This window comes from Lithobates pipiens, unplaced genomic scaffold (genome assembly GCF_037356315.1).
Source record: "Lithobates pipiens isolate NorthernLeopardFrog02 unplaced genomic scaffold, aLitPip1_a1.2 Scaffold_16, whole genome shotgun sequence".
Classification (NCBI taxonomy): Eukaryota; Metazoa; Chordata; class Amphibia; order Anura; family Ranidae; genus Lithobates; species Lithobates pipiens.
The window spans coordinates 547,162,711-547,184,916 of record NW_027507748.1 but is presented as its reverse complement, the minus strand read 5'-3'; the positions used below and the strand labels follow the sequence as shown (position 1 = coordinate 547,184,916).

The 22,206-nt window shown below is 40.5% G+C and overlaps 1 protein-coding gene across 1 annotated transcript in view; it reads left to right on the top strand.

Annotated features, from left to right (window-relative positions):
- The window catches only part of COQ10A (coenzyme Q10A), a 58,942-nt gene extending 41,128 nt beyond the window's left edge, over nt 1-17,814 (top strand). Inside the window, exons 3-5 of the mRNA XM_077483376.1 lie at nt 3,523-3,715; nt 10,921-11,022; nt 15,879-17,814. Of these exons, the coding sequence (XP_077339502.1) occupies nt 3,523-3,715; nt 10,921-11,022; nt 15,879-16,046 (463 nt within the window). The 3' untranslated portion in view covers nt 16,047-17,814. The remainder of the gene's footprint in view (nt 1-3,522; nt 3,716-10,920; nt 11,023-15,878) is intronic.
- Nucleotides 17,815-22,206: the final 4,392 nt, after the last annotated feature.

The following is a 22,206-nucleotide window of genomic DNA, read 5'->3' as shown; positions in this document are numbered from 1 at the left end:
AAAAAATTGTTATCTTTATTTATTTTTTTCAAAATTGTCACTCTTTGCTATAAACAAAAAAAAAAGTAAAAACCGCAGAGGTGATAAAATACCACCAAAAGAAAGCTCTATTTGTGGGGAAAGAAATTATCAAAATATCATATGGGTACAGTGTTGCATGACCGCGCAATTGTCATTCAAAGTGTAACAGCGCTGAAAGTTGGTCTGGGCAGGAAGGGGGTGAAAATGCCCTGTATTGAAGTAGTTAATACCACTTTAATTCTAATGAAAAGTCATTGCAGTTTTGCCCTCTAATATGTCACTTCACTGTGAACATCCCTGCCAACCTCACACAGGAACCAGCTAATTTAATGCATAAGTAAAATCCATATAAAAAATTCACAAAAAATATTTTTCTTAACTTCTGGTGTTCAAATTTTTTTCACTCCTTACCGTCACCTCCCTGTGGCCCTTTTTAAGAAGATCTTGGCGCCAGGAGACGAAGCAGTTTTTCCAGTTACGTGATTGGCTCTCAAAGCGAGAGCTGTGACGGCTCGGTCAGTACCCAAACCCCCATTGAGTTAGAGTTGCATATATGCATTGTGATGGTGGGAAAAAGGTTAATAGAAATATTTTAAAAATTCTCTCTTCCTTTGGTGTGCTGTCATTCACAAGGGTCTCCTGCATTTGTTTAGAGTACAAGAGAAATTGATCTTGGAATTATAAACCTACTTTCCATAATAATTTATCTTGCCTTTAAATGTACCTGCGTGTATACATGTGTTTTTGGTGCATTTAGACATAAAATTGCCCCCTCATTTCTAACCAGAATGCCCCTAACTAAATACACAGACTACATTATCCCATTTAAAATCATTACATGCATTTATACACAGAAATGTCCTATAAATGCAGAGAGACTCTAGAGTTCATACAGGTGGATTTGAAACAGAAAATGAAAGCACTTTTGACATTTTGCTGACCAAATTTTAGAGCCTGTGGTAGATACTGATAAGCTTGTGAAGCTTGTAAATGTTCTACTAATCAGCTTATGTCTGCATAATTTTTTTTTTTTTTCTGACTACACTTGTCTAGTACAGTTTTTGCTTTGTCATGTTTAATGTTGAGACCTCCAATACCACTTTAACACCACCTAATAGTGCTCTGGTGCTGTCATCTTAGGACAGTCTAGCAATGATCATCTAGCTTTTCTGAATGTTTCTGGCTTCGTCATGTGTTTTGGAATTCAAGTGATGTGCATGATTTGGAATCCCTTTTTATGTCTTTTCTCGTGTCACAGGACAAAAGTGCAGCTGACCCTCTTGCAAAAATGTTTTCAATCTGTTATGAAATCATTGAACAAAATTCACAATCTGCCTGTTCAGCAACCTCTAACTTGGTGTATGCAGCTAGCAAAATAACAGAAATTCAGTACAGTTCAGTTCTGCTACACATGCACATTTTCCCTGTGTTTTTTTTTTTTTTTGTTTTTAATCTTTTTTTTTTTTTTTTTTTTTTTTTTTTTTTTTATATATTTTTTTTTTTTGGGGGGGGGGGGTTTAATTCTGCACATACAGAAAAATACTAATTGATCTGCCAGGAATCAAGTTTTCTCCTAGTAACCTCTTCTTCAACCCTGACAATGTTGCCTTCGCTACACTGAAATCCCAAGCAGTATTGTTGGCTCTGCTTTGTAGACTGCAGAATTCTTGTGTGTCCATTTCCACATGCATACAGTGATATCTTTCCTGTTGCTGCCTTGATTCCTAAGAGCCTACCTACATCCAGTGTGTAGCAGAAGTGCTCTTGGGAGATGTAGTTTTTATCAGTAGAGACCGACATCCTATTGGCTATTTCTGAATAGTGATGTGACAGGGAGTAATAAAACAGTTTCTCCCTACAAGAACAAATTAACAAAAAAAAATGCTCTTGTTGGGTGAGGGAGGTTTTGGGGATAAATCTAGGCAATACCTGGGCATACATTTTTTTTTTTTTTTTTTTTAAAGCCCTGTCAGATTATATGAAAAACCTCCAATTTCATAGTCTCACCTCCACTCTTATTGCAGCAATTGTGCAGGGTGTTTGAATATGTCTGTGCAGTTCACAAAGCTGGGAAAACACAACAATATTCCCTCAGTGGGTGGCCCTGTTGGACCCCTCCCACCCAACATCCCTCAGTATATATTTAATTATACCGTATTTATCGACATATAACACACACACTTTTTTCCCCTTAAAATCGGGGGGAAAATCGTGGGTGCGTGTTATACACCGATCCCCCGCCAATTGTCAGCTTCTCTGCTTTTTTGGCCGTTCTCTGCGGCTTTCAGGAAGCCGAAAGCTGCCGAGAATGGCTGAGAGCTACTTAGTGCCGCCAAGATACACAGGACATGCGCTCTGTATCTCGGCAGCGCCATTTTTAAAAAGAGAGCCTGCAAAAGCAACTGACAATGCTGCAAATGACACTAACAAGGCTGCATTGATGGGCATTTAAATGTAAGTTTTTTTTTTTTTTTTTTTTTTTTTTTGGGGGGGGGGGGGGTTCCTTTAAACTTCCCTCCTAAAAGTTTTTTTTTTTTTCTTTACAATTCCCTCCTAAACTTGGGGTGTGTGTTATACACCGATAAATACGGTAATTTATCATTTTGACTGCAGTAATTGTATTTTACAACTCCAATGCCCCAAAAAGTTGGAACGCTGTGTAAAAGCTACATAAAAACAGAATGCAATTATTTGCAAATCTCTTAAACTCATGTTTTATAGAAAATAGGTAACATATCAAATGTTTTTAAACTGAGGAAATGTACAATTTTAAGAAAAAAATAAGGTAATTTTGACATTTATGGCAGCACCACCTCTCAAAGTTGGGACAGGATCCTATTTACCACAGTGTAGCACCCCCCTCTAATTTTAACAACATGGTAAGTATCTGGGAACTGGGGAGGCCAGTTTTAAGAGATGTCCCATTTTTGCCGTGTTTTTGTTGTGCTTTCAAAAAAAGAAATTGTGACTCTTTGTAATTGAGGTTGTACTAAAGCTTTTCTAGTATTAAAGTGTATACAGTTAAAACATTTTATTTTAGTTTTGGATTGATTAGGTAAGGGTTGGAACCCTTGTCAGGTTTTTATTGCTGTTTGTCTCTTCTGGTGAGGTTCACCCTCAATATTGGGCCCTGGTGATCATTGTCTCAAGTAGAACAATCCTAAAACAGGAGATGAAGGGAAGAAATTTGGTAGCCTCTAAGGGGGAGTCCTCTTGCTTTGGAGGGCTCTCATCTCACTTCTGTTGGTATCTCTGGGACAGGTAATGATTGGAAATCTGTCTGATGGGATGCAGACTGCAGAAAAAAATCACAAGGGTCTTAACCTTTCTCTTCTCTAGCCAAAGCTTAAAAAAAAAAAGAAATGTTATATCATCCTAGTTAAACTTTCTGGGCCCTAATGACTACATACAGTACATTTGTAAAACTCCGTCTGCTGCTGTGAGTCACAAGACAAACTGGGGAAATGAAAATATGTCACTGAACTTTTATATTTTTTCCAGCTACTCCATGCAAGAGATGTATGAAGTGGTGTCCAATGTGGAAGAGTACAAACTATTCGTACCGTGGTGTAAAAAGTCTACTGTTGTCTCTAAGCGCACAGGATATGCAAAAGCACAGCTGGAAGTTGGCTTTCCACCCATCCTGGAGAAATACACATCCATTCTCACACTGGTGCGCCCTCATCTAGTAAAAGTAAGTAAATTTATAATGTGTACATCCCTGTCCATTAAAAGAGTAAAATTTACAAGGATTACTAATCCTATCCATGCCTTTTGAGTAGATTGTCTTCTATGTTTTATTCAGAGTCTATGAGATTAGAGTAGATACCACTTGTTGCTCTGTTACACAACATAGGGTGTTATTTATGAAAAGGTTAAAACCACTTTGCACTAAAAGTAGGGCTCCAACTAATGATTATGAAAATTTGTCGATTATTGTTTCGATTAATCGGTTAATAACCTTTAAAAAAAAAAAAAAAAAAAGTGGGTCAAATTGATGTTCATTTTCAACCACAGTGATGGGAAAATTTGGAAATAGAAAACTTCTTAGTCAAAGGAATTTTCAGACAGTGTATGTGGTTTTCGTTCAGAAATTACATTCATTTTAAAAACAGAATGTTAAAAACAAGTGAAAATTTCAAACAAAATTCTTTCATTCAGTGAATTTACAAAGATTTTTCATCTGAATATTCTCATATGAAAATTGATCCATGTGGCCAACATAAGGCTCTGTGCACACCTATGCAGTTTGCTTTTGATCTGTTTCTGCAGTGCTTTTTGCTGTAATTTTTGATTTTTCCGCACATGATTTTACTGCAATTTTGCATTTTTACATTTTTTTTTTTTGGGCAGATTAAAAAACACAAATTGCTGCAAAAACACATTACATGCTTTTCTGCAGTTTCTCCATTGAAGTATATTGATCCAATAAAGCACCATTTTGTGTTAAAAGTCCCTGACCCTTTCAGATGTGAACGTGTCCCATAGGAAACCATGCAAATGAACTGTAGTGCATTTCTGCAAAAAGCACCAATAAACACATAGATGTGAACCAGGTCTAAGATGTTTAGTAACATAATGGGGTTAAAAAAACTAAAATGAGCCCTTTATAGTAGAAAAAAAGCAGATAATCACTACTGTAAGGGGTTTATTTTTTGACTGTAGAACTGTGAACGTAATATTTACAGTTGAGATTATTTGCTCTTTTTGTACTATAAAGGGCTCAATTTAGTTTTTTTTAACCCCATTATGTTAATGGCCGATTAATCGATTATGAAAATAGTAATCGATTTAATTTCATAATCGATTAGTTGTTTCAGCCCTAACCAAAAGTGCACTTGGAAGCTGTGGATCTGAAATGAGGGGAAGCTCTGCTAATTTTATCATCCAATCATGTGCAAGCTAAAATGCTCTTTATTTTCCTTGCATGTCCCCCTCAGATCTACAGTTCAGATCAACTTGTAGTGCAAAGTAGATTTGCCTTTTGTAAATAACCCCCTATGTCTGATAAAGTCATTAGTAAGAAAGTAGTCTGACCAGGGGATCTGGATCCCGCATTTTAACAACCTCTAGTTGACAGTGATACCCCAAAGTATCTGTCTTTTTTGTTAGTTTTTTTTCTAAACCTATTATTATTGGGTGTGTATAATGTACAGTGATCAATTTAATTTCTCTGAACTCAGTAGTGAGAGGTAATGCAAGTTCATTTAAGGACAGTTGTTGTTAATAGTAGGTCTGTTGCAAATAATTCTTACATGCACAGAAACGCATGCACACATACGTGTATAGATTACCAACAGTGGAGGCTCGTTTAGGACTGACAGAAATCTGCATGTGTGTTGACCCAAAAAGAATTTATGCAGGTGAATAAGGGATTCCCTGGCAACCAGCATCCCTGTAAAATGAGGCTGCCGCCATGGATGTCCAAGTCCTGTTGAATACTGGGCTGCCTATTGGAAACGAGCATTGGGTGGCCTAATCTGCCGGTGTATGGGCAACTATACACCGCAGTGAAGTTGGACACCCTTATGCACAAGATTTTTTCCGTTTTGGAATATGTTGCTAGCTTTGAGAATGTGTTAGTTTTAAATCAACTATCCTTCCTCCTTTTTTATTTATTTTTAATCTTTTGTTCATTTTAACATTTTCCCGAGAGAAACACATTAGCCATCACTGAGCAAATTGCCTGGCTGTGATGCTCTGATCCAGTGACTTCAATACTTTGTTGGCTGCTGGCCAGGAACAAGTATGCAGATCAAAACTAACTTCACTAGCTGTCTTTTTTTTGTTCTAGTATAGAGATAATACTAAAAAATATTTAACTCCAAAAATGTCCTTGACGGCCAGCTAAAAAGTTTTTTTTTTTTTTTTTTTTTTTTTTTTTTTGCTTATCCTACATATTTGTAAGTGTTGATATAATACAGCATCCCTTTAACACATGTGGTAACATGTATGGGTATTAAAACATACACAGCCACACTGAAATACTAATTAAAATGAGTTAAAACACCTTTTTGTAATTGTAGCAGTGCACATATGCCCTTAGCACTATCTATCTTATCACCAGATTTTCAAAATATCCAGGGATGCCCTACTGAGTATACCCACATAAACCACACCCTGGTTTGTAGTCACAATCTCAAGTCCACGCCCCCATTTTTAACCCTTCTCTCAAACAATAGATCAGACTTTTGGAGTAAGAAGCAAACATTCAAAGTATAAGAACAAAGTGCCACGGGCACTGAGTAGAGGAATGATGTAGGGTGCATAAGCAGATTGGATAAGGTCAGATTGCGATAAGTGTAAGGGAAGTGGTATGGTTAAATAAAACGTTGGCCTACTCTGCACCAAGAGTAAGTAACGCACTAGGTGCAGAGTGTGTAATGCCCAGGGTGTGGGGGTTGGGAGTATGTAAGGCCAAAAGTGCAGGAGTATACTTTCATACAGCTCCCTAGAATGAGACCCCAAGTTAACTGTATCTTAACATTATAGTATAGGACACAGGCTGAATATTTGTAGAATGTTCGTAGACCTTGGGTTATAGGCTCCTGTGTTCAGGTGATTAGATACTGCCAAACCCTTTGGATGCACCCCTTCAGTGAATACCAATAACCTTACCCCACTTTGTGGGACCTCAGTTTTTGCTAGTGTCCTTTAGGTGATGGACCTCTTCTCCCTTTATGGAGAAGTTTCTATGCTTAACTAGTTCTTTCTTTAAATTCTTCAGTCTACCGTTCAATCAACCTCTTCACTGTCTTCTTCTACAGCAATAGAAGCGACCTTGGGGACTTGATTCTGTGGGTGCTCACACAGTGCAGTGTTTGTAGTTAATTGCAGGGTGCTACACAGATACAGGATCCCTAGACCCTGAAGTCCCCTCCAGGTGTATGCTTACCATGACAGGCAAAGCCTGGACCCATACAGGAACCAGCAACATGAAACATTAAGACAGGTTCAAACTGTTATCTGATTAAAGCAGTTCTTCACTGCATCTGAACACTACAAACCAAAAAAACTATTTAATTCATTTTTATTTATCGCAAACTCGCCCATCCACTCATGTCTCCACATTTTATTTTGTTGAGAAATCATTTTGAAAAACACCCCCTAGCATTTCTGGCTGTGGCCATCTTTATAAGGGAAAATTATTCATTCATGTAGCTTTTACTTCCTTGAATCCATCTGCCCTTGGCTCTCCCCCCCACCTGAAGACTCCTGAGATGTAGGACGACATTTGCCTAGGCTGCTGGTGCTCAAAATTTTGGGGGGCGTAAACGAAACTAAAACATTCTGAAAAATACTGAAACAACCCGTCGCATACAGCCACTTGTGCCCCTTCATATGCAACCACTTGTGCCCCGCCAAATGCCGCCACTGTGACCCCCGCCCACTCACTGACTGCCTGGCACTTACCCCATCTTGATGGGGGATCAGGCAGTGGGTGATGGCGGCAAGCTGTGGGATGGTGAGATGAGCAGTGGGTCAGGCGGCGGCTCCTGTGTCCTCTCGTTAGACCTGTACCTCCTGATTGGCTGAGAGGCAGTTCAGTGTTAGAAAAGTGAATATTCACTTTTCTAACACACCTGGGGGGGCTCCGAGCGCAATGCTCTGCGCTCCTAGTCCACCTTTATTGAAGCCTATTAGAGCCTATGGTGCCTATCGAAGCCTAATCGGGTGCTTCACAAATACACACCCGCTGCTGTAATTCAGGTGCCCCACTTTGAAAAGGGGCCGGACGCCTGAATAGGGCGTGGCTACAGTGGCCATGGATAGATCTATGCTATGCATGAATTTATCCATTTTACACAGAGGGGGCGGTGCCTGGGTGCCACTGCCTCCGAGAATCATTGCAGAGTTATATTCAGTGGAAAAAGTATTTGCTACCTTTTTTTTTTTTCTTAGTTAATGTCTTCCTTACCTGCCCTGCCCAGTGATTTTTGCACAGAGCAGCCCAGATTCTCCTCTTATCGGGTTCCTCTTCAGTGCTCCTGGCCCCTTCCTCCTGTTGATTGACAAGCCGCTTGCTATGGGGCACCCAAGCTGAGCCACAGCTCCCTGTGTCCATTTGGATATGGTGGCCTGGCCCGGCCCCGCCCCCTTTCTTTCCTCATTGGCTGACTGACTTTGATTCACAGCAGCGGGAACCAATGGCGTCGCCCTGCTGTCTCGGGCAATGAGGAGGGGAGTCTCGGGTGGCTAAGACACTCCTGCAACATTGCTGAATTTAGATGGGCACAGTAAAGTACTAGGGGGGCTACTGCTGCTGCACACAGAAGGCTTTTTATCTTAATGCATAGAATGCATTAAGATAAAAAAAATCCTTCTGCCTTTACAACCCCTTTAAGGATTCTGCAGAGAGAAAATGTTAGATGCTTTTAAGTGCTGTCTTTATTCTTGCAGGTGCAAGCATGTTAGCGTTAAGCTCCCTAAATATGGGTGTTGCATGACATGCTGCAAAAGGTGAATTTTTCCCTTTTAAGGTTACTGAGTGCTTACACAATCTTTGTCTGAAAGATTCATCTCCCTCACAACTGTCTGCAAACGTCCAAGGACTATCCAAGATCTCCAGGCTTTTAGTTGGGTGATCATCTGCCAAAATTTTGCTCTCCAGCCATCCGTGTCTGGAATATCTAGGCCTTATCCTAGACCTAGATAAACCCCAAGCAAAAGTTTTTTTTTTTCTTCTGCCAAACAAGCTATCTCTAAGGTCTCGAACCTTAATATCCAAAAAGACATCCCTCTGTGAGATTTTATACGCGTGTTCTAGGCCTCATGGTTGCCTCATTCGAAGCTGCTCCATTTGCTAAAGTTCCACTCAAGTTCCTCTTTTCTGTTCTTTTTGTTACTTTGCATTGCTTACTAAAAAAACCTAGGTTTTAAAGTGGTTGTAAGCCCATTACAACCACTTTAACATACGGGTAAGTCTAGATTAAGGCTTACCTGTAGGTGCAAGCAATATCTCCCAAACCTAAAAGGTTTAGGAGATATTTGCAGAAATGGTGGCACCGATGTCTACAGGGCATGCGCCCTAGACATCGGCCGCAGGCGCACTGAGCGTGCCGTTTCTAACGGAGATCATGCCGTTAGTGGCGGCACCAGCGCACATGCGCGGGAGTGACGTCATCGTGGCTCTGGCCAGTCACAGCACCTGAGCGGCAATACCCGTAAGTCACTCCGGGATAGATGGCGGCGTCAGAGGAGGTGAACGAGGGTCAATGTGTGGGCTTCGATCTCGGGTAATTCATAATTAACTACTATGCTATGCATACTTTGTCATTATTCCTTTTGTCTTGCAGGGTGTATTTTTTTTTTTTTCAGAGGCTTTACTTCCTCTTTAACAAGTGGAGTTGGGTTATAGGGGTACACCCATTGGGGCGTGTTCAACCATCTGAAGATAGCATATTATAACCAGGGTCTAAATATCCAGCTGTTCTGTATTCCAAGATGAGGAATTTACAGATAAGACAAAATGTGTCTTTCTAACTAGCCCAGCTTCACTGCACAGGTGCAAGGACAATATGGGTGCCCCTGTGTAGTGTCTTTTTGGGTGGTGCCTATGCAGTTTAAGAGCTGGAGAAAAGGAAGGCCAGGCTGCCGCTCAGGGGGGAATTCTGCACATATGCAAATGGAGTTACATGTGGCCAAGGGTTGGCAGTGGCACCTGTGCATGAAGATTGTTATGCTGATCCTTGCACCTGCTGGGGATGATTTTTTGCCAGGGACAGAGACCCCCTCATAACAGGAACGAATGGTAACCATGGACATTTACTTGTTGAATTTTGTGTGTGACCAAACTTCTGGCAGACATTTGATAGTCCAATTTTGTATATAATATTGGTAACCTAGATTTTGTGTATATTGCTATGATATATGGCTGTTTTTAGGTGACCTTGGTGTGTGGAAGATCTGAGTATTTATATTAGGTACATGCATACGCAACTCTGCTGTTGTGTGATATCGTCTCTTCTGTTCATAAATCTAAATTAGTCACTGCCAGGCTGGATACACGCCAGATGGTTTTCTTTTAAAGGGTAAGGTAGATTTCAAGGTCAAAAGACATGAGAAGAGAACATATTACTAAAGATTACTTCAGGCCAGGAAAGTTACAGCTGGGGAATAATCACTTTAAACAATATTTTTTGAAAACATTTTTTTGTATGTGCAGCCTGACAGGTAGGGAGGAATAAGAACAATTAATTTTATTAGTACAGTAGGGAAGGCTGAAAACCCCACCAGCTTTGTTGCATATTTTATAATAATTTAATTCTAATTTCTGGTCTTGTAAAATGGTTGCCACTGAGATAAAAAGTAGGACAAAATCTGTTAAGGAGCCCTGGATAACAGTAAAAATGCTACCTGCTAAAACTAAGCAAGTTATGGCCGGACATGCACATAAAGTGCAAGTAAAGCCACAGGCTGCCAAATAAAAAAAAAAATCATCCTTTTAGTCCTCTATCTAAGCACTGGGGGCGAGGGGGCTCAGAGCCAGTATTGATGATCTGCTTTTGCAGGACTGCTGAGAGAACAAATGACCGCAAGGCTCTATGAAAAGGCCACTGTCAATAGCTTTGATCCACACTTTGTGAGTATGCTGCCTGTGACAGAGACAGTAGGGTGCATCAAGGGGCACACTAAGCCATAGACATGGCACCCCCCCCCCCCCCCCAATCCAGAGCATGCATAATGTAGTGGCGATACTGCAGAGTGTAGACGCGCATTTAGTTGCCACAACAAGGCAGGCAGAATGAGTCACTCACAGGATCAACAGATATTTTCAACATATAAAGAAAGCACACAATGTTATTAAATTGTATTTGATAGATTTTTATGCGTGTTTAAATGTTCATATTGCCTAGATGAATAATACAAATAATTTTTTTTTTTTTAATTTATTTATAGGCTATCTGTACAGATGGTCGACTTTTCAACCATTTGGAAACCATTTGGCGCTTTAGTCCTGGCATCCCTGGCTATCCTCGTACCTGCACTGTAGACTTTTCGGTATGTTATATTTCATAGTTCTAACCTTATTGAACTGGACAACACTGTTTTCAAAGTGATTTTATTTAAGGATCAAGCTAAGCAGCCAGTCTGGTTATTGCATGTTCTGTGGCATTGGAAGATCTCAGAAGTATGGCTATACGTTTCCTAATTCTACCCCTATTAGGCCATTATACTCCTCTTTTGAGGACTGGGCCATTTAGGGCTCCCCACGTGGAGTGATAAGTGATTTTTGATGTCAAAAGAATTTGCTGTTGCTCACAAAGACTCTCTAACTGTAAGACAGAATTTTTTTTATTTTTATTTTTATTTTTTGGGGGGGCCACAGATCCAAAATGCTGTTGGTGGTATGTTGTGTAAGTAAAGTTCTGAATTAGTTGCTACAGATCTTTTGGTGTGCTGGTATATATCTTTGCTTTTGTCTGCAGTGCCACTGATTCTGCACACCTGCTCTTTCTTTATGGCCTGTGATTATGTGCAGTGTGAATTCTTCTATTTATTCTTCTAATTTAAAGCCTGTGTGCGCACCACTTCTTACCATGGGACAAGTCATGTGCTGGGGCCAAATATGTTTCCCTTTTCTGGTATGAATTCTCCATATATTGCTGAAAGCTCTAAAAGGATAAGTTCACCTTGTCTCTTCCGTAGCCTGTGTGTGAGCCGATCTCTTCTCCTCTCCTTTCTGTGTAATTATATTCCCTGCAGCTGCTCCAGTGCTTAATAAGTAAAGAAATCTATAATCATTTCTTTGATCCTCTTGGTGTTAGGTCCCGGTTCAGTACAGTGCGTCTTCCTAAAGTTGTAATGCTTAATACCTTATTTGCAGAGCCCTGCTATGTAGTAATGTGACCTCCCTCTGCCAGCTTGCATTCATCAGAGGGGAATCTCAGCCCCTCCCACTGTACTCACATTGGGAAGGAAAGCAGAGGGAGGTCACATGACAGGACAGCAGAGCTCTGCAAAGAAGGTATTAAGCATTATAATTTTAGGAAAACACACACACGAGCGCACTCACTCCTTGTACTGAACAGGGAGATGTGTATAAAATAGATTAAAAGTAAGTGAAATGAGTAATTAAAACTTTGAGAACCTGGTGTAATGGGCTACTCGCATGTTGCCCAACACAGTCTAAGGGCACTTTCACACACAAGAACAAAGCCATATTGCCTTATGTCCTCTTGCTTCAGTTCACATTAATGTGCTGTGTAGGTGTGGGCTTAACAAAAAGTAGGACATTGAATTGTTGTGCAGCACATTCTGGTACACTGTAATACCTTTACCATGCCATTGAAGTAAAAAAATACATTTGCAAATAAAAAGCACTGCATCGCTTGTTAATGAAATACGAGCTGTGGTGTGAATGGGTCTCGGTTTTTTTTTTACTACCCATGTACCTAGGTAGGAAGACACTACTGTCTACAAGGGGCTCCAAGTGCCCTACAAAAAGGGCCAAAGGGCCGCAGGTTGGGCATCGGGGGGTAGATTTCAGTGTTTTGCTGTTCTAGACTAATATGGAATGTTTATGAATTTTATTTTAATACAGTTTACATATGGGTTTGGTGTCCCCCTGTGCACTTTTAATGTGTATTTCTTCTTGATCATTTCCGTTAGGTCAGGCATGTCCAAAGTGTGGCCCGCGTTCCAGATTCGAATAGGCCACCTGGTAATTTGGACATGTATATCTTTTGTGGCCCCCAACAAACCCCTGAGCACCGGGGGTCACAAAAGATATATATTATTATTATTTAATGTACTTGTATAGCGTCGTCAGCACTTTACATATGCATTTTACATTCACATCGGTACCTACCCTCAAGGAGCTTACAATCTAAGGTCCCCAACTCGCATTCTTGTACTAGGGCCAATGTTGACAGAAGCCAATTAACTTACCAGCATATCTTTTGGAGTGTGGGAGGAAACCCACATAGGCACAGGGAGAACATGCAAACTCCAGGCAGGTAGTGTTGTGCCCATATATGCTGGCTGCCTGAAAGGGGATAGGGAGGGGGTGGAATGAGTGCCGTACATACATTGAGCATTCCCTGTTTACACGGAGGCCCCTGTAATAGTAAGTCCTGTTTCCTGCACTGGCATTGGACGACTGTTCTGTCCATCATAGGAGGCAGAGCTTTGTATTATAGAGGCCACAGAGAAAACAGGAGTTTCTCATATATGTAATCTGGCACTCGTCCCGCCCCCTCCATGTCCCTTCAAAGGCTGCGTTCATGGCAATGGTGGGCCTGCATTCATGGAAATGGTGAGGCTGCATATGGGCACTGATTAGGCTGCATTCATGGGCACTGACCCTTATTTTGCTTCACACAGCTCTTTATACAAATTTTTTTTTTTCCCCTGAAACTTCCCTCTTAACTTTAAGGTGCGTGTTATACGCCGATAAATACAATATATCCAAATAACATGCCCACGCTCATCCTTAGATTCTTCACACAGCCACAAAAGCAGGAGAATTCTGGTTGGGCAGAGTATTAATGCTCGGAAGAACACACTTAGACTGAATTTTAATGGTTTAAAGAATGTCAGGCAAAATGGTCGACCCTCATGCATGTTCACTTCATCAAATCTGGCCCTCTTTAAAAAAAAAAGTATGGACACCCCTGTGTTAGGTAATCTGAAATGAATTGGTCATAGGTTGTAAGGTTCACTGTGATCAGAATTGCACAACCCACAACAGTAAAATCAGTCTGTATATGCATTTTGCATGCTTGGTATACTCCCTGTGGAACCTAAGGGGTTAATCCTCCGCATTGTGTGGAAAGGCTGTTTAATCCTGTCTCCTTCTGATCCTCCCCTTCTTTTACTGTCCCCAATCCATCTGCTGATAGAACATGCTTAGTTTGGTGTGTATTGCTAGATAGTTGTTTTTTTTTTTTTTTTTTTTTCTTTCCTCTTGGGAGAGTGCCTGTGATCAGCACAGGGTCAATCGGCACTGTCGAGACAGAGGGTAAGGGGTCCTGCAGCCTCATAGGACAATCGAGGAGAACGTAAACTCCTCCTACAAGCTTTAACCAGACACTGATATAAGTTACAAGACTGCTATATACTACTGATGAGAAAAGGTTTTTAGGGGTTTATATTTACTAAGACTATTGCATTTCCATGATCTGTGTACTGTGGGAAACCAGATATAGTGAGTGAAGGGTCCTGGGTTTAGTAACACTTAAAGCTATTCTATCCAGCTAGGGCGTCCAGATTTTTATAAAGGTATAAGCTGTTGGTTACCAGTCCTTGCAGCTCCTTTTACCAGTCATTTGGTAATCTAGGATCGCCTTTTGTTTACTTATTTTAAGGGCGAATAGCTAATCCTAAATGCATCCACTTCAGGCTATTTCACTTATGCAGAATGTCTGACCAAAGACGTTCTCCCAGCCACCAGTCCCGTTCAAACCTGCCTTAGAAGGCTGAATCTGGTTATTATATATTGAGCAGAATGGGAGGAAGTTACATGGCATAGGCTTCATGAAGCAGAACCGCCTTTCCGCATGTAAGAAGAGTGGTATGCAATTTGGAAATCGGAATAAATGATAAATATAGAAAAAGACTACATTTTTCAGTATTTTCTGGATAGCGTTAGCAGATTAGTGTCACGTGTTTCCTGGGACTGCTCTTTATTGCTGACTATATTTAATGCTAGTAGCTTCTGCAAGTGATGCAGCAACTTCAAACACTATGTAATGGCTTGGAATGTAAGTTTTGTAAACAGCTTGTGTCAGTGTCATAGGTCTTCCAGTGTTGGAATATTTGTGGTTTAAGCACTTAACAAGACAAAAATAAACTCGCTCTCTTGAATTGGAAGAGCAAAGCTTTTTTCGGTAGATCTTTCTGTCAGATATTATTGATGTAAAAATCTACCTATGCAGGGCCGGCTGTTTTTTTAATTGCTTTTTTTTTCCTTGTAAAATGTGTGTTTGTTTGTTTTTTTGTTTTTTTCTGAATTAATTTGGCAGCCTAATAAATACATGGGTTTTGGTAGCATTACGCTTTCATTTAAAGTGGTTCCAAAGGCTCTTTTTTTTTTTTTTTTTTTTTTTTTTTCCCGAGCCTTCTGTGTGCAGCACAGAAACCTTTCTTATTTGCCTGAACCCTCGCAATTCAGAGATGTGCATGAGAGCCTTGTTTCTCTGGGGACTCTCCCTCTTCATTGGCTGAGACATGCTCTCCATCACAGCCAAGTGAGCCAATGAGGAGAGAGAGAGGTAGATGGTCTGAGCTGCTGCTGTGTGTGAATGAACACACAGAGCAGCGGCTTGGGGAGCAAACCTGCTTGGATGCCCCCAGAGCTTGCTCTGGGGGCACTTGGCAGGAGGGAGGGGCCAGGAGCGCTGATTGGGAACTCAAGAAGAGGAGGATTGGGGCTGCTCTGTGCAAAAATGCTTCACAGAGCAGGTAAGTATAGCATGTTTGTTTAAAAAAAAAAATGCCTTTTAATATAACTTTATTACTTCTAAATTGCTGTCAAAAATTTATGTCAGACCTTGTGCATATGAGTAACAAAATAAAATTGTATTTTTAATTTCACTAAGTTCAAAGTGACTTGTGGCACCTTCTTGTGTTTGCAAAAGTGTATTGAAGCTTTTTCTTGGGGGTGCATCTGGTTCTGATAAGCGTGGACGGCAGCGTGGATCTGTGTTGCTGCTTTCCATGTGCTCATCTGCTTCCAGCTCTTTTCTACTAAAAGTGAATGTTTTATATATGAAAATAGTGCAAAGCCTAATCAAAATTACATATCTTTAGATCAGTTGAGTTAAATACTTATGGTTGCATGTGTTTTGTGTTTTGTTCATAATTTCCTAATTTTTTTTTTTAATAAATTTTTTTTTTTTCTATAAATCTTTCAGATATCCTTTGAGTTTCGTTCTTTGCTGCATTCCCAGCTGGCCGCCGTCTTTTTTGATGAAGTTGTGAAGCAGATGGTTGCGGCTTTTGAGAGACGGGCAGGGAAGACTTATGGTCCAGAAACGCCCATACCCCGTGAGCTCATGTTTCATGAAATCCATCAGACGTGATGACCACATACTGGCTACGCTGCCAAGGGAGAGACCGTGATAGGACATCCGTGCCAGCCAATCCAAAGTCCACATATTGTATACTGAACATGAGTCTCAAAACTTTGTGCACTCACTGGGACATAAGAGCTCAGAACCACACCTAGGTTTATTTTTGTTGTTGTTTTTTTTTTTAAACAAATATTTATTTCATTTCACATATAGTGCTGAAAAATATATGTATAAGTTATCATCTGTGTCCGGTGGGAGGAGTGAGGTGAGCATGCTGCAGCTGTGGAGGGTATTTTATGTGTCTGATGATCTACTTTTTACTTTTTCAATCTCCAGAGGGGGGCTATGTAGTTGGTGAAATGACTTTTCATATGCAAAAATAGCACACTTTAGGAGAGCGGGGCTATGTGCACGCTATGGTAGACCTTTTTTTAATTTTTCTTATTTTTTATTTTTGTTTTGTTTTTTATAATTGCAGTGCGGCAATCAGGTTTGCCTGTCCTGTGCACTGTTCTTAGCCTTAATCTGCTTGTTCACATAGCACCTCTATCCGTTTCACTGCATATAATAAGATTTTATTAAATAGTTTCTGTCCCAGCCCCCCTGAATACTGAGATTAAAAAAGTAAACCTAGTGATTCTATAATCTACACTCTTCCACTGAATCTGCAATAGTTATACTTGCACACTTTTTCATTAATGAGTACACTTGGAATGCCCTAAACTACTACTGTAATTGAATTATCTTGAAAGGATACACAGTATATGTGCATGGTGGCCCTGCCCTATAATGGATACAATCTACAGTAACACAGGGATGCAATACACAGACTTTTTTTCCCCCCTGACCGTGTGTGACATGAAACAATCTATGCAATAGGGTGCTATAACATCGGGGTGCTATAAACAGCTGGATGCCACATGCTGGGAGACATGGGGCCTTGTGCCAAATCGACCTTTGCAGTTACAATGCTGGATTTGGGGCTAGATGAAAGACTAGTAGTGACACAATGTGCCACTGCCCAATACTGTATGCATGGGAGCCTGCAGCTGGAATCCAGTTGACATTAGAGACTCCAAACTTGCTGCAAATTGAATATAAAAAAAGGGTTTGGTTCCCGGTGTCTTGAGTGTGAAGTGTAGTTGTGATGTTTATAAAAGTTAGAGAGTATGTATGTATGATGAGGTATAATGATCACATTGGATTAATGGAAACAAAGCTAACCTTCACCTTGGACCCAAAAGGCACAAATGGATATGCAAAGCTATGGGTGATTGTGGCGAAACCGTTTACAATGGAGTGCAATACTGCCCATTCAGCTCCTGATGCTGCCTGAGCCTCGAACTTGCAGAATGAAAAAAAAAAAAATCATCCTTTTAAATGCTTTGGTATGGTTTTTGGTAATGTTCTTTCTGTATGGTGGCAAGGCTGACTAAGCAACATTGTGGAGAACATTTGAGCTCTGTTTTAGAAAGCGGTGACCAGGTGTTGCCTTGTCCTAGGTGCAAGGAGAAAGCAGGGACCACTTGTCTTCAATTATTCTGCCTCAAGCCTCTCCCTGACAATAGCAGAGGTCATGTCTGCTTTTAATGTGATGGCAAAAATAGATCAGTGGTCCAGCCATGTCCTTGTGAGACATGCTGTGTCTTCACCTCTAGCCTATGTGCCATTGTCATTATTCCTGTCATGTTTAGTCATTGGAACATTTGCTTATCAGAAATAGAGCTGTAAAACAAACCAACAGGGACAAGCATAAATAAAATGTCTGTAAACATTACATGTGGTGGGGTAACCTGTTTCTTTTTATTAACAAAACTGCTCTGGCTCCAACCATATTAGAAAGCACAAGCCTTGCAGGCATGAACTATCCGGGGCTAACGGGCACACCATTGCATGTGTTAATGCAAGTCTTTTTGAGCGCTAAGACCTTTTGTGTTAAAGGCCCGTACACATGATCAGAATATCGTACAAAAAAAAGTGCTTTCAGGGCGATTGTATGATAATCTGATCGTTGGTACACAGCTTTTGAGATTCCGATCATGACATTTCATCCAATTATTATCCAATCAGACAAGCATGAAGATTCTTTTCATAAGATACCAGATCATACGATTTTTGTTTAATGACTACAGTTGTTCGAAAATACAGTAAGCTACAACACATTACATCACTCCTGAATTTTTATTCAATGTAACTACAACACACAAGTGTAAATCTACCCTAAATAATCTGTTTTCTCAGCCATACCCTCTCATAGAGGGTGCTCATACTTGCTCATGGCATATGAATCAAAAATAACTGGACCAGAGTGATGATTGTTTTTGGTAAATTTAATCCGTACATGCAGTCCTGTTGTATATTTGCAGTGATAACTGTACAATGGACATTTTAAAACTGAATAGACTACTGTGAAGCTGCCTTTTGGACATTAATTGCTTCAAGTAACACACTTTATTATTCAAAGCATTATATATAATTTCACAAATGTTGTGTTTATAAATGACTTTGATCATTTTGTCAGTTTTTATGATTACTACACTATGGTTGGTGACCTTGTTTGTTCTTGTATTTGTGTAGTAATCTTATCTTTATCCCTATAAAACATTCTGTGCCGTCTATATACTGCACAGAATCCCCACTTGGCTGGGTGCTGCAGCCATACGGGACTTATGAGAATATTAGTAAACCTGGGTACACAGTTTGACGTGTTGCAGGTTCAGCAGGGAACAGCTGCGTGTAGCCCTCTCTGTTTGACAGAAGCTGATTGTTAGATTGGCTTCTGTCAAATGGAGCTACTGCAATATTTTTTATTTGATTAGTGGCTACAGTGCTGATCAATGTATACTGACAAGTGGTGTCCTCCCTATCAGATTACAATGTTCTGGCAGGGGGATTCCTGCATGCACCTCGCTGCAGGAATGTGTGTGTGTGTGTGTGTGTATATATATATATATATGTATGTGTATATATATGTGTATATATATGTGTATATATATATATATATATATATATAATTATAATTTTTTTTTTTTTTTTTTTTTTTTTTTAAAGCCTGGCTTTAGTTTTCAATGGTAGTATTTGTATAGACTGGAGCTCAGCTTTATCTTAAAAAGAGTTCACAGATGGGTGACAGCATGGTCAACCTAATGATGAAATTGGTGAGAGGATCACTCTATGAAATATAAATAAATATATATATAATATTATCCACCACCACTCATTCAATGATTAAGTGTCAAAACAGCCCTGATTCATCAAGACACAGATGCCACTAGACCTCTGAAGGTATGCTGTGGTATCGACCACCAAGCCATCAGTAGTAGCCTTTAAGTCCTCAAAGTTGTGAAGTGAGACCTCCATAGATTGCACTTGTTATCCCAGTGATGCTTGCTGGATTAAGATCTGGAGGCCAAGTTAATACCTCAATGTTGTGTTCCTCAAACCATTCTTGACCCATTTTTGCATTGTGACGCGGCATGTTATCCTGCTGAAAGAGGCCATTGCCATTAGGGAATGCGGTTTCCATGAAGGGATGGACTTGGTCAGCAACAATGTTTAGACAGGTGGTACATGTCACAGTAACATCCACATGAATGGCAGGACCAAGGTTCTCCAGCAGAACATGGCCCAAAGCATCACTCCCTCAAGTGCATCCTGCTGCCACCTCTTCTCCAGGAAAGCGATGCACCCCGGCCATTCACATGATGTAAAAGAAATTGTGATTCATCAGACCAGCCCATCCTCTTCCATGCACCACCACTGTTACTCATGTGTCCATTGTAGGTGCTTTTGGCTGTGGACGTGGGTAGTCAAGGGCACTCTGACCAGTCTGCAGCCCCATACACACCAAACTATGTTGTTAATTTGTTTTCTGTTTTCAACACATCAAAGTCAGACATGTTTACTAGCTGTCTAATATATTCCTGCTGACTTTCAGATGCTATTGCAAAAAGATAATCAATGTTATAACGTTATGGCTGGAAATATATGTAGGAGTGCTGCCAGCATTGCTGCAGAGGTTGAAGGTGGGGGGGGGGGGGGGGGGAGTCAGCCAGCCAGTGCTCAGACCATACGCCGCACACTGCATCAAATTGGTCTGCATGACTGTCTTCTCAGAAGGAAGCTTGGTGGTGGGAGTGTCATGGTCTATGGCTGCATGAGTTCTGCTGGCACTGGGGAGCTACAGTTCATTGCGGGAATCATAAAATGCCAACACGTACTGTGACATTAGGAAGCAGAGCATGATCCCCCTCCCTTCAAAGACTGGACCACAGGGCAGTATTCCAGCATAACAACCTCAAACACACCTCAAAGATGACCACTGTCTTGCTAAAGAAGCTGATTATACAAGCTGTACACTCACTACTTTACATTATAGCAAAGTGTAATTTCTTCAGTGTTGTCACATGAAAAGATAAAATATTTACAAAAGTGCACTTTTGTGAGATACTGTGTGTGTGTATGTGTGTATGTATATATATATATATATATATATATATATATATATTATACACACACAGTGCCTTGCGAAAGTATTCGGCCCCCTTGAACTTTTCAACCTTTTGCCACATTTCAGGCTTCAAACATAGAGATATAAAATTTTTATTTTTTGTGAAGAATCACCAACAAGTGGGACACAATTGTGAAGTGGAACGAAATCTATTGTATAATTTAAACTTTTTTAGCAAATAAAAAAACTGAAAAGTGGTGCGTGCAAAATTATTCGGCCCCTTTACGTTCAGTGCAGCAAACTCACTCCAGAAGTTCAGCGAGTATCTCTGAATGATCCAATGTTGTCCTAAATGACTGATGGTGATAAATAGAATCCACCTGTGTGTAATCAAGTCTCTGTATAAATGCACCTGCTCTGTGATAGTCTCAGGGTTCTGTTGAAAGCGCAGAGAGCATCATGAAGACCAAGGAACACACCAGGCAGGTCCGTAATACTGTTGTGGAGAAGTTTAAAGCTGGATTTGGATACAAAAAGATTTCCCAAGCTTTAAACATCCCAAGAAGCACTGTGCAAGCGATCATTTTGAAATGGAAGAAGTATCAGACCACTGCAAATCTACCAAGACCTGGCCTTCCCTGTAAACTTTCAGCTCAGACAAGAAGACTGATCAGAGATGCAGCCAAGAGGCCCATGATCACTCTGGATGAACTGCAGAGAACTACAGCTGAGGTGGGAGAGTCTGTCCATAGGACAACAATCAGTCGTACACTACACAAATCTGGCCTTTATGGAAGAGTGGCAAGAAGAAAGCCATTTCTCAAACATATCCATAAAAAGTCTCGTCTAAAGTTTGCCACAAGCCACCTGGGAGACACACCAAACATGTGGAAGAAGGTGCTCTGGTCAGATGAAACCAAAATCCAACTTTTTGCCCACAATGCAAAACGATATGTTTGGTGTAAAAGCAACACAGCTCATCACCCTCAACACACCATCCAAACTGTCAAACATGGTGGTGGCAGCATCATGGTTTGGGCCTGCTTTTCTTCAGCAGGGACAGGGAAGATGGTTAAAATTGAGGGGAAGATGGATGCAGCCAAATACAGGACCATTCTGGATGAAAACCTGTTGGAGTCTGCAAAAGACCTGAAACTGGGATGGAGATTTATCTTCCAACAAGACAATGATCCCAAACATACAGCAAAATCTACAAAGGAATGGTTCACAAATAAACGTATCCAGGTGTTAGAATGGCCAAGTCAAAGTCCAGACCTGAATCCAATCGAGAATCTGTGGAAAGAGCTGAAAACTGCTGTTCACAAACGCTCTCTATCCAACCTCACTGAGCTCGAGCTGTTTTGCAAGGAAGAATGGGCAAGAATTTCAGTCTCTCGATGTGCAAAACTGATAGAGACATACCCCAAGTGACTTGCAGCTGTAATCGCAGCAAAAGGTGGCTCTACAAAGTATTAACGCAAGGGGGCCGAATAATTTTGCACGCCCCACTTTTCATTTTTTTTATTGGTTAAAAAATCCAATAGATTTCGTTCCACTTCACAATTGTGTCCCACTTGTTGGTGATTCTTCACAAAAAATAAAAAATTTATATCTTTATGTTTTTATGTTTGAAGCCTGAAATGTGGCAAAAGGTTGAAAAGTTCAAGGGGGCCGAATACTTTCGCAAGGCACTCTGTGTGTGTGTGTGTGTGTGTGTGT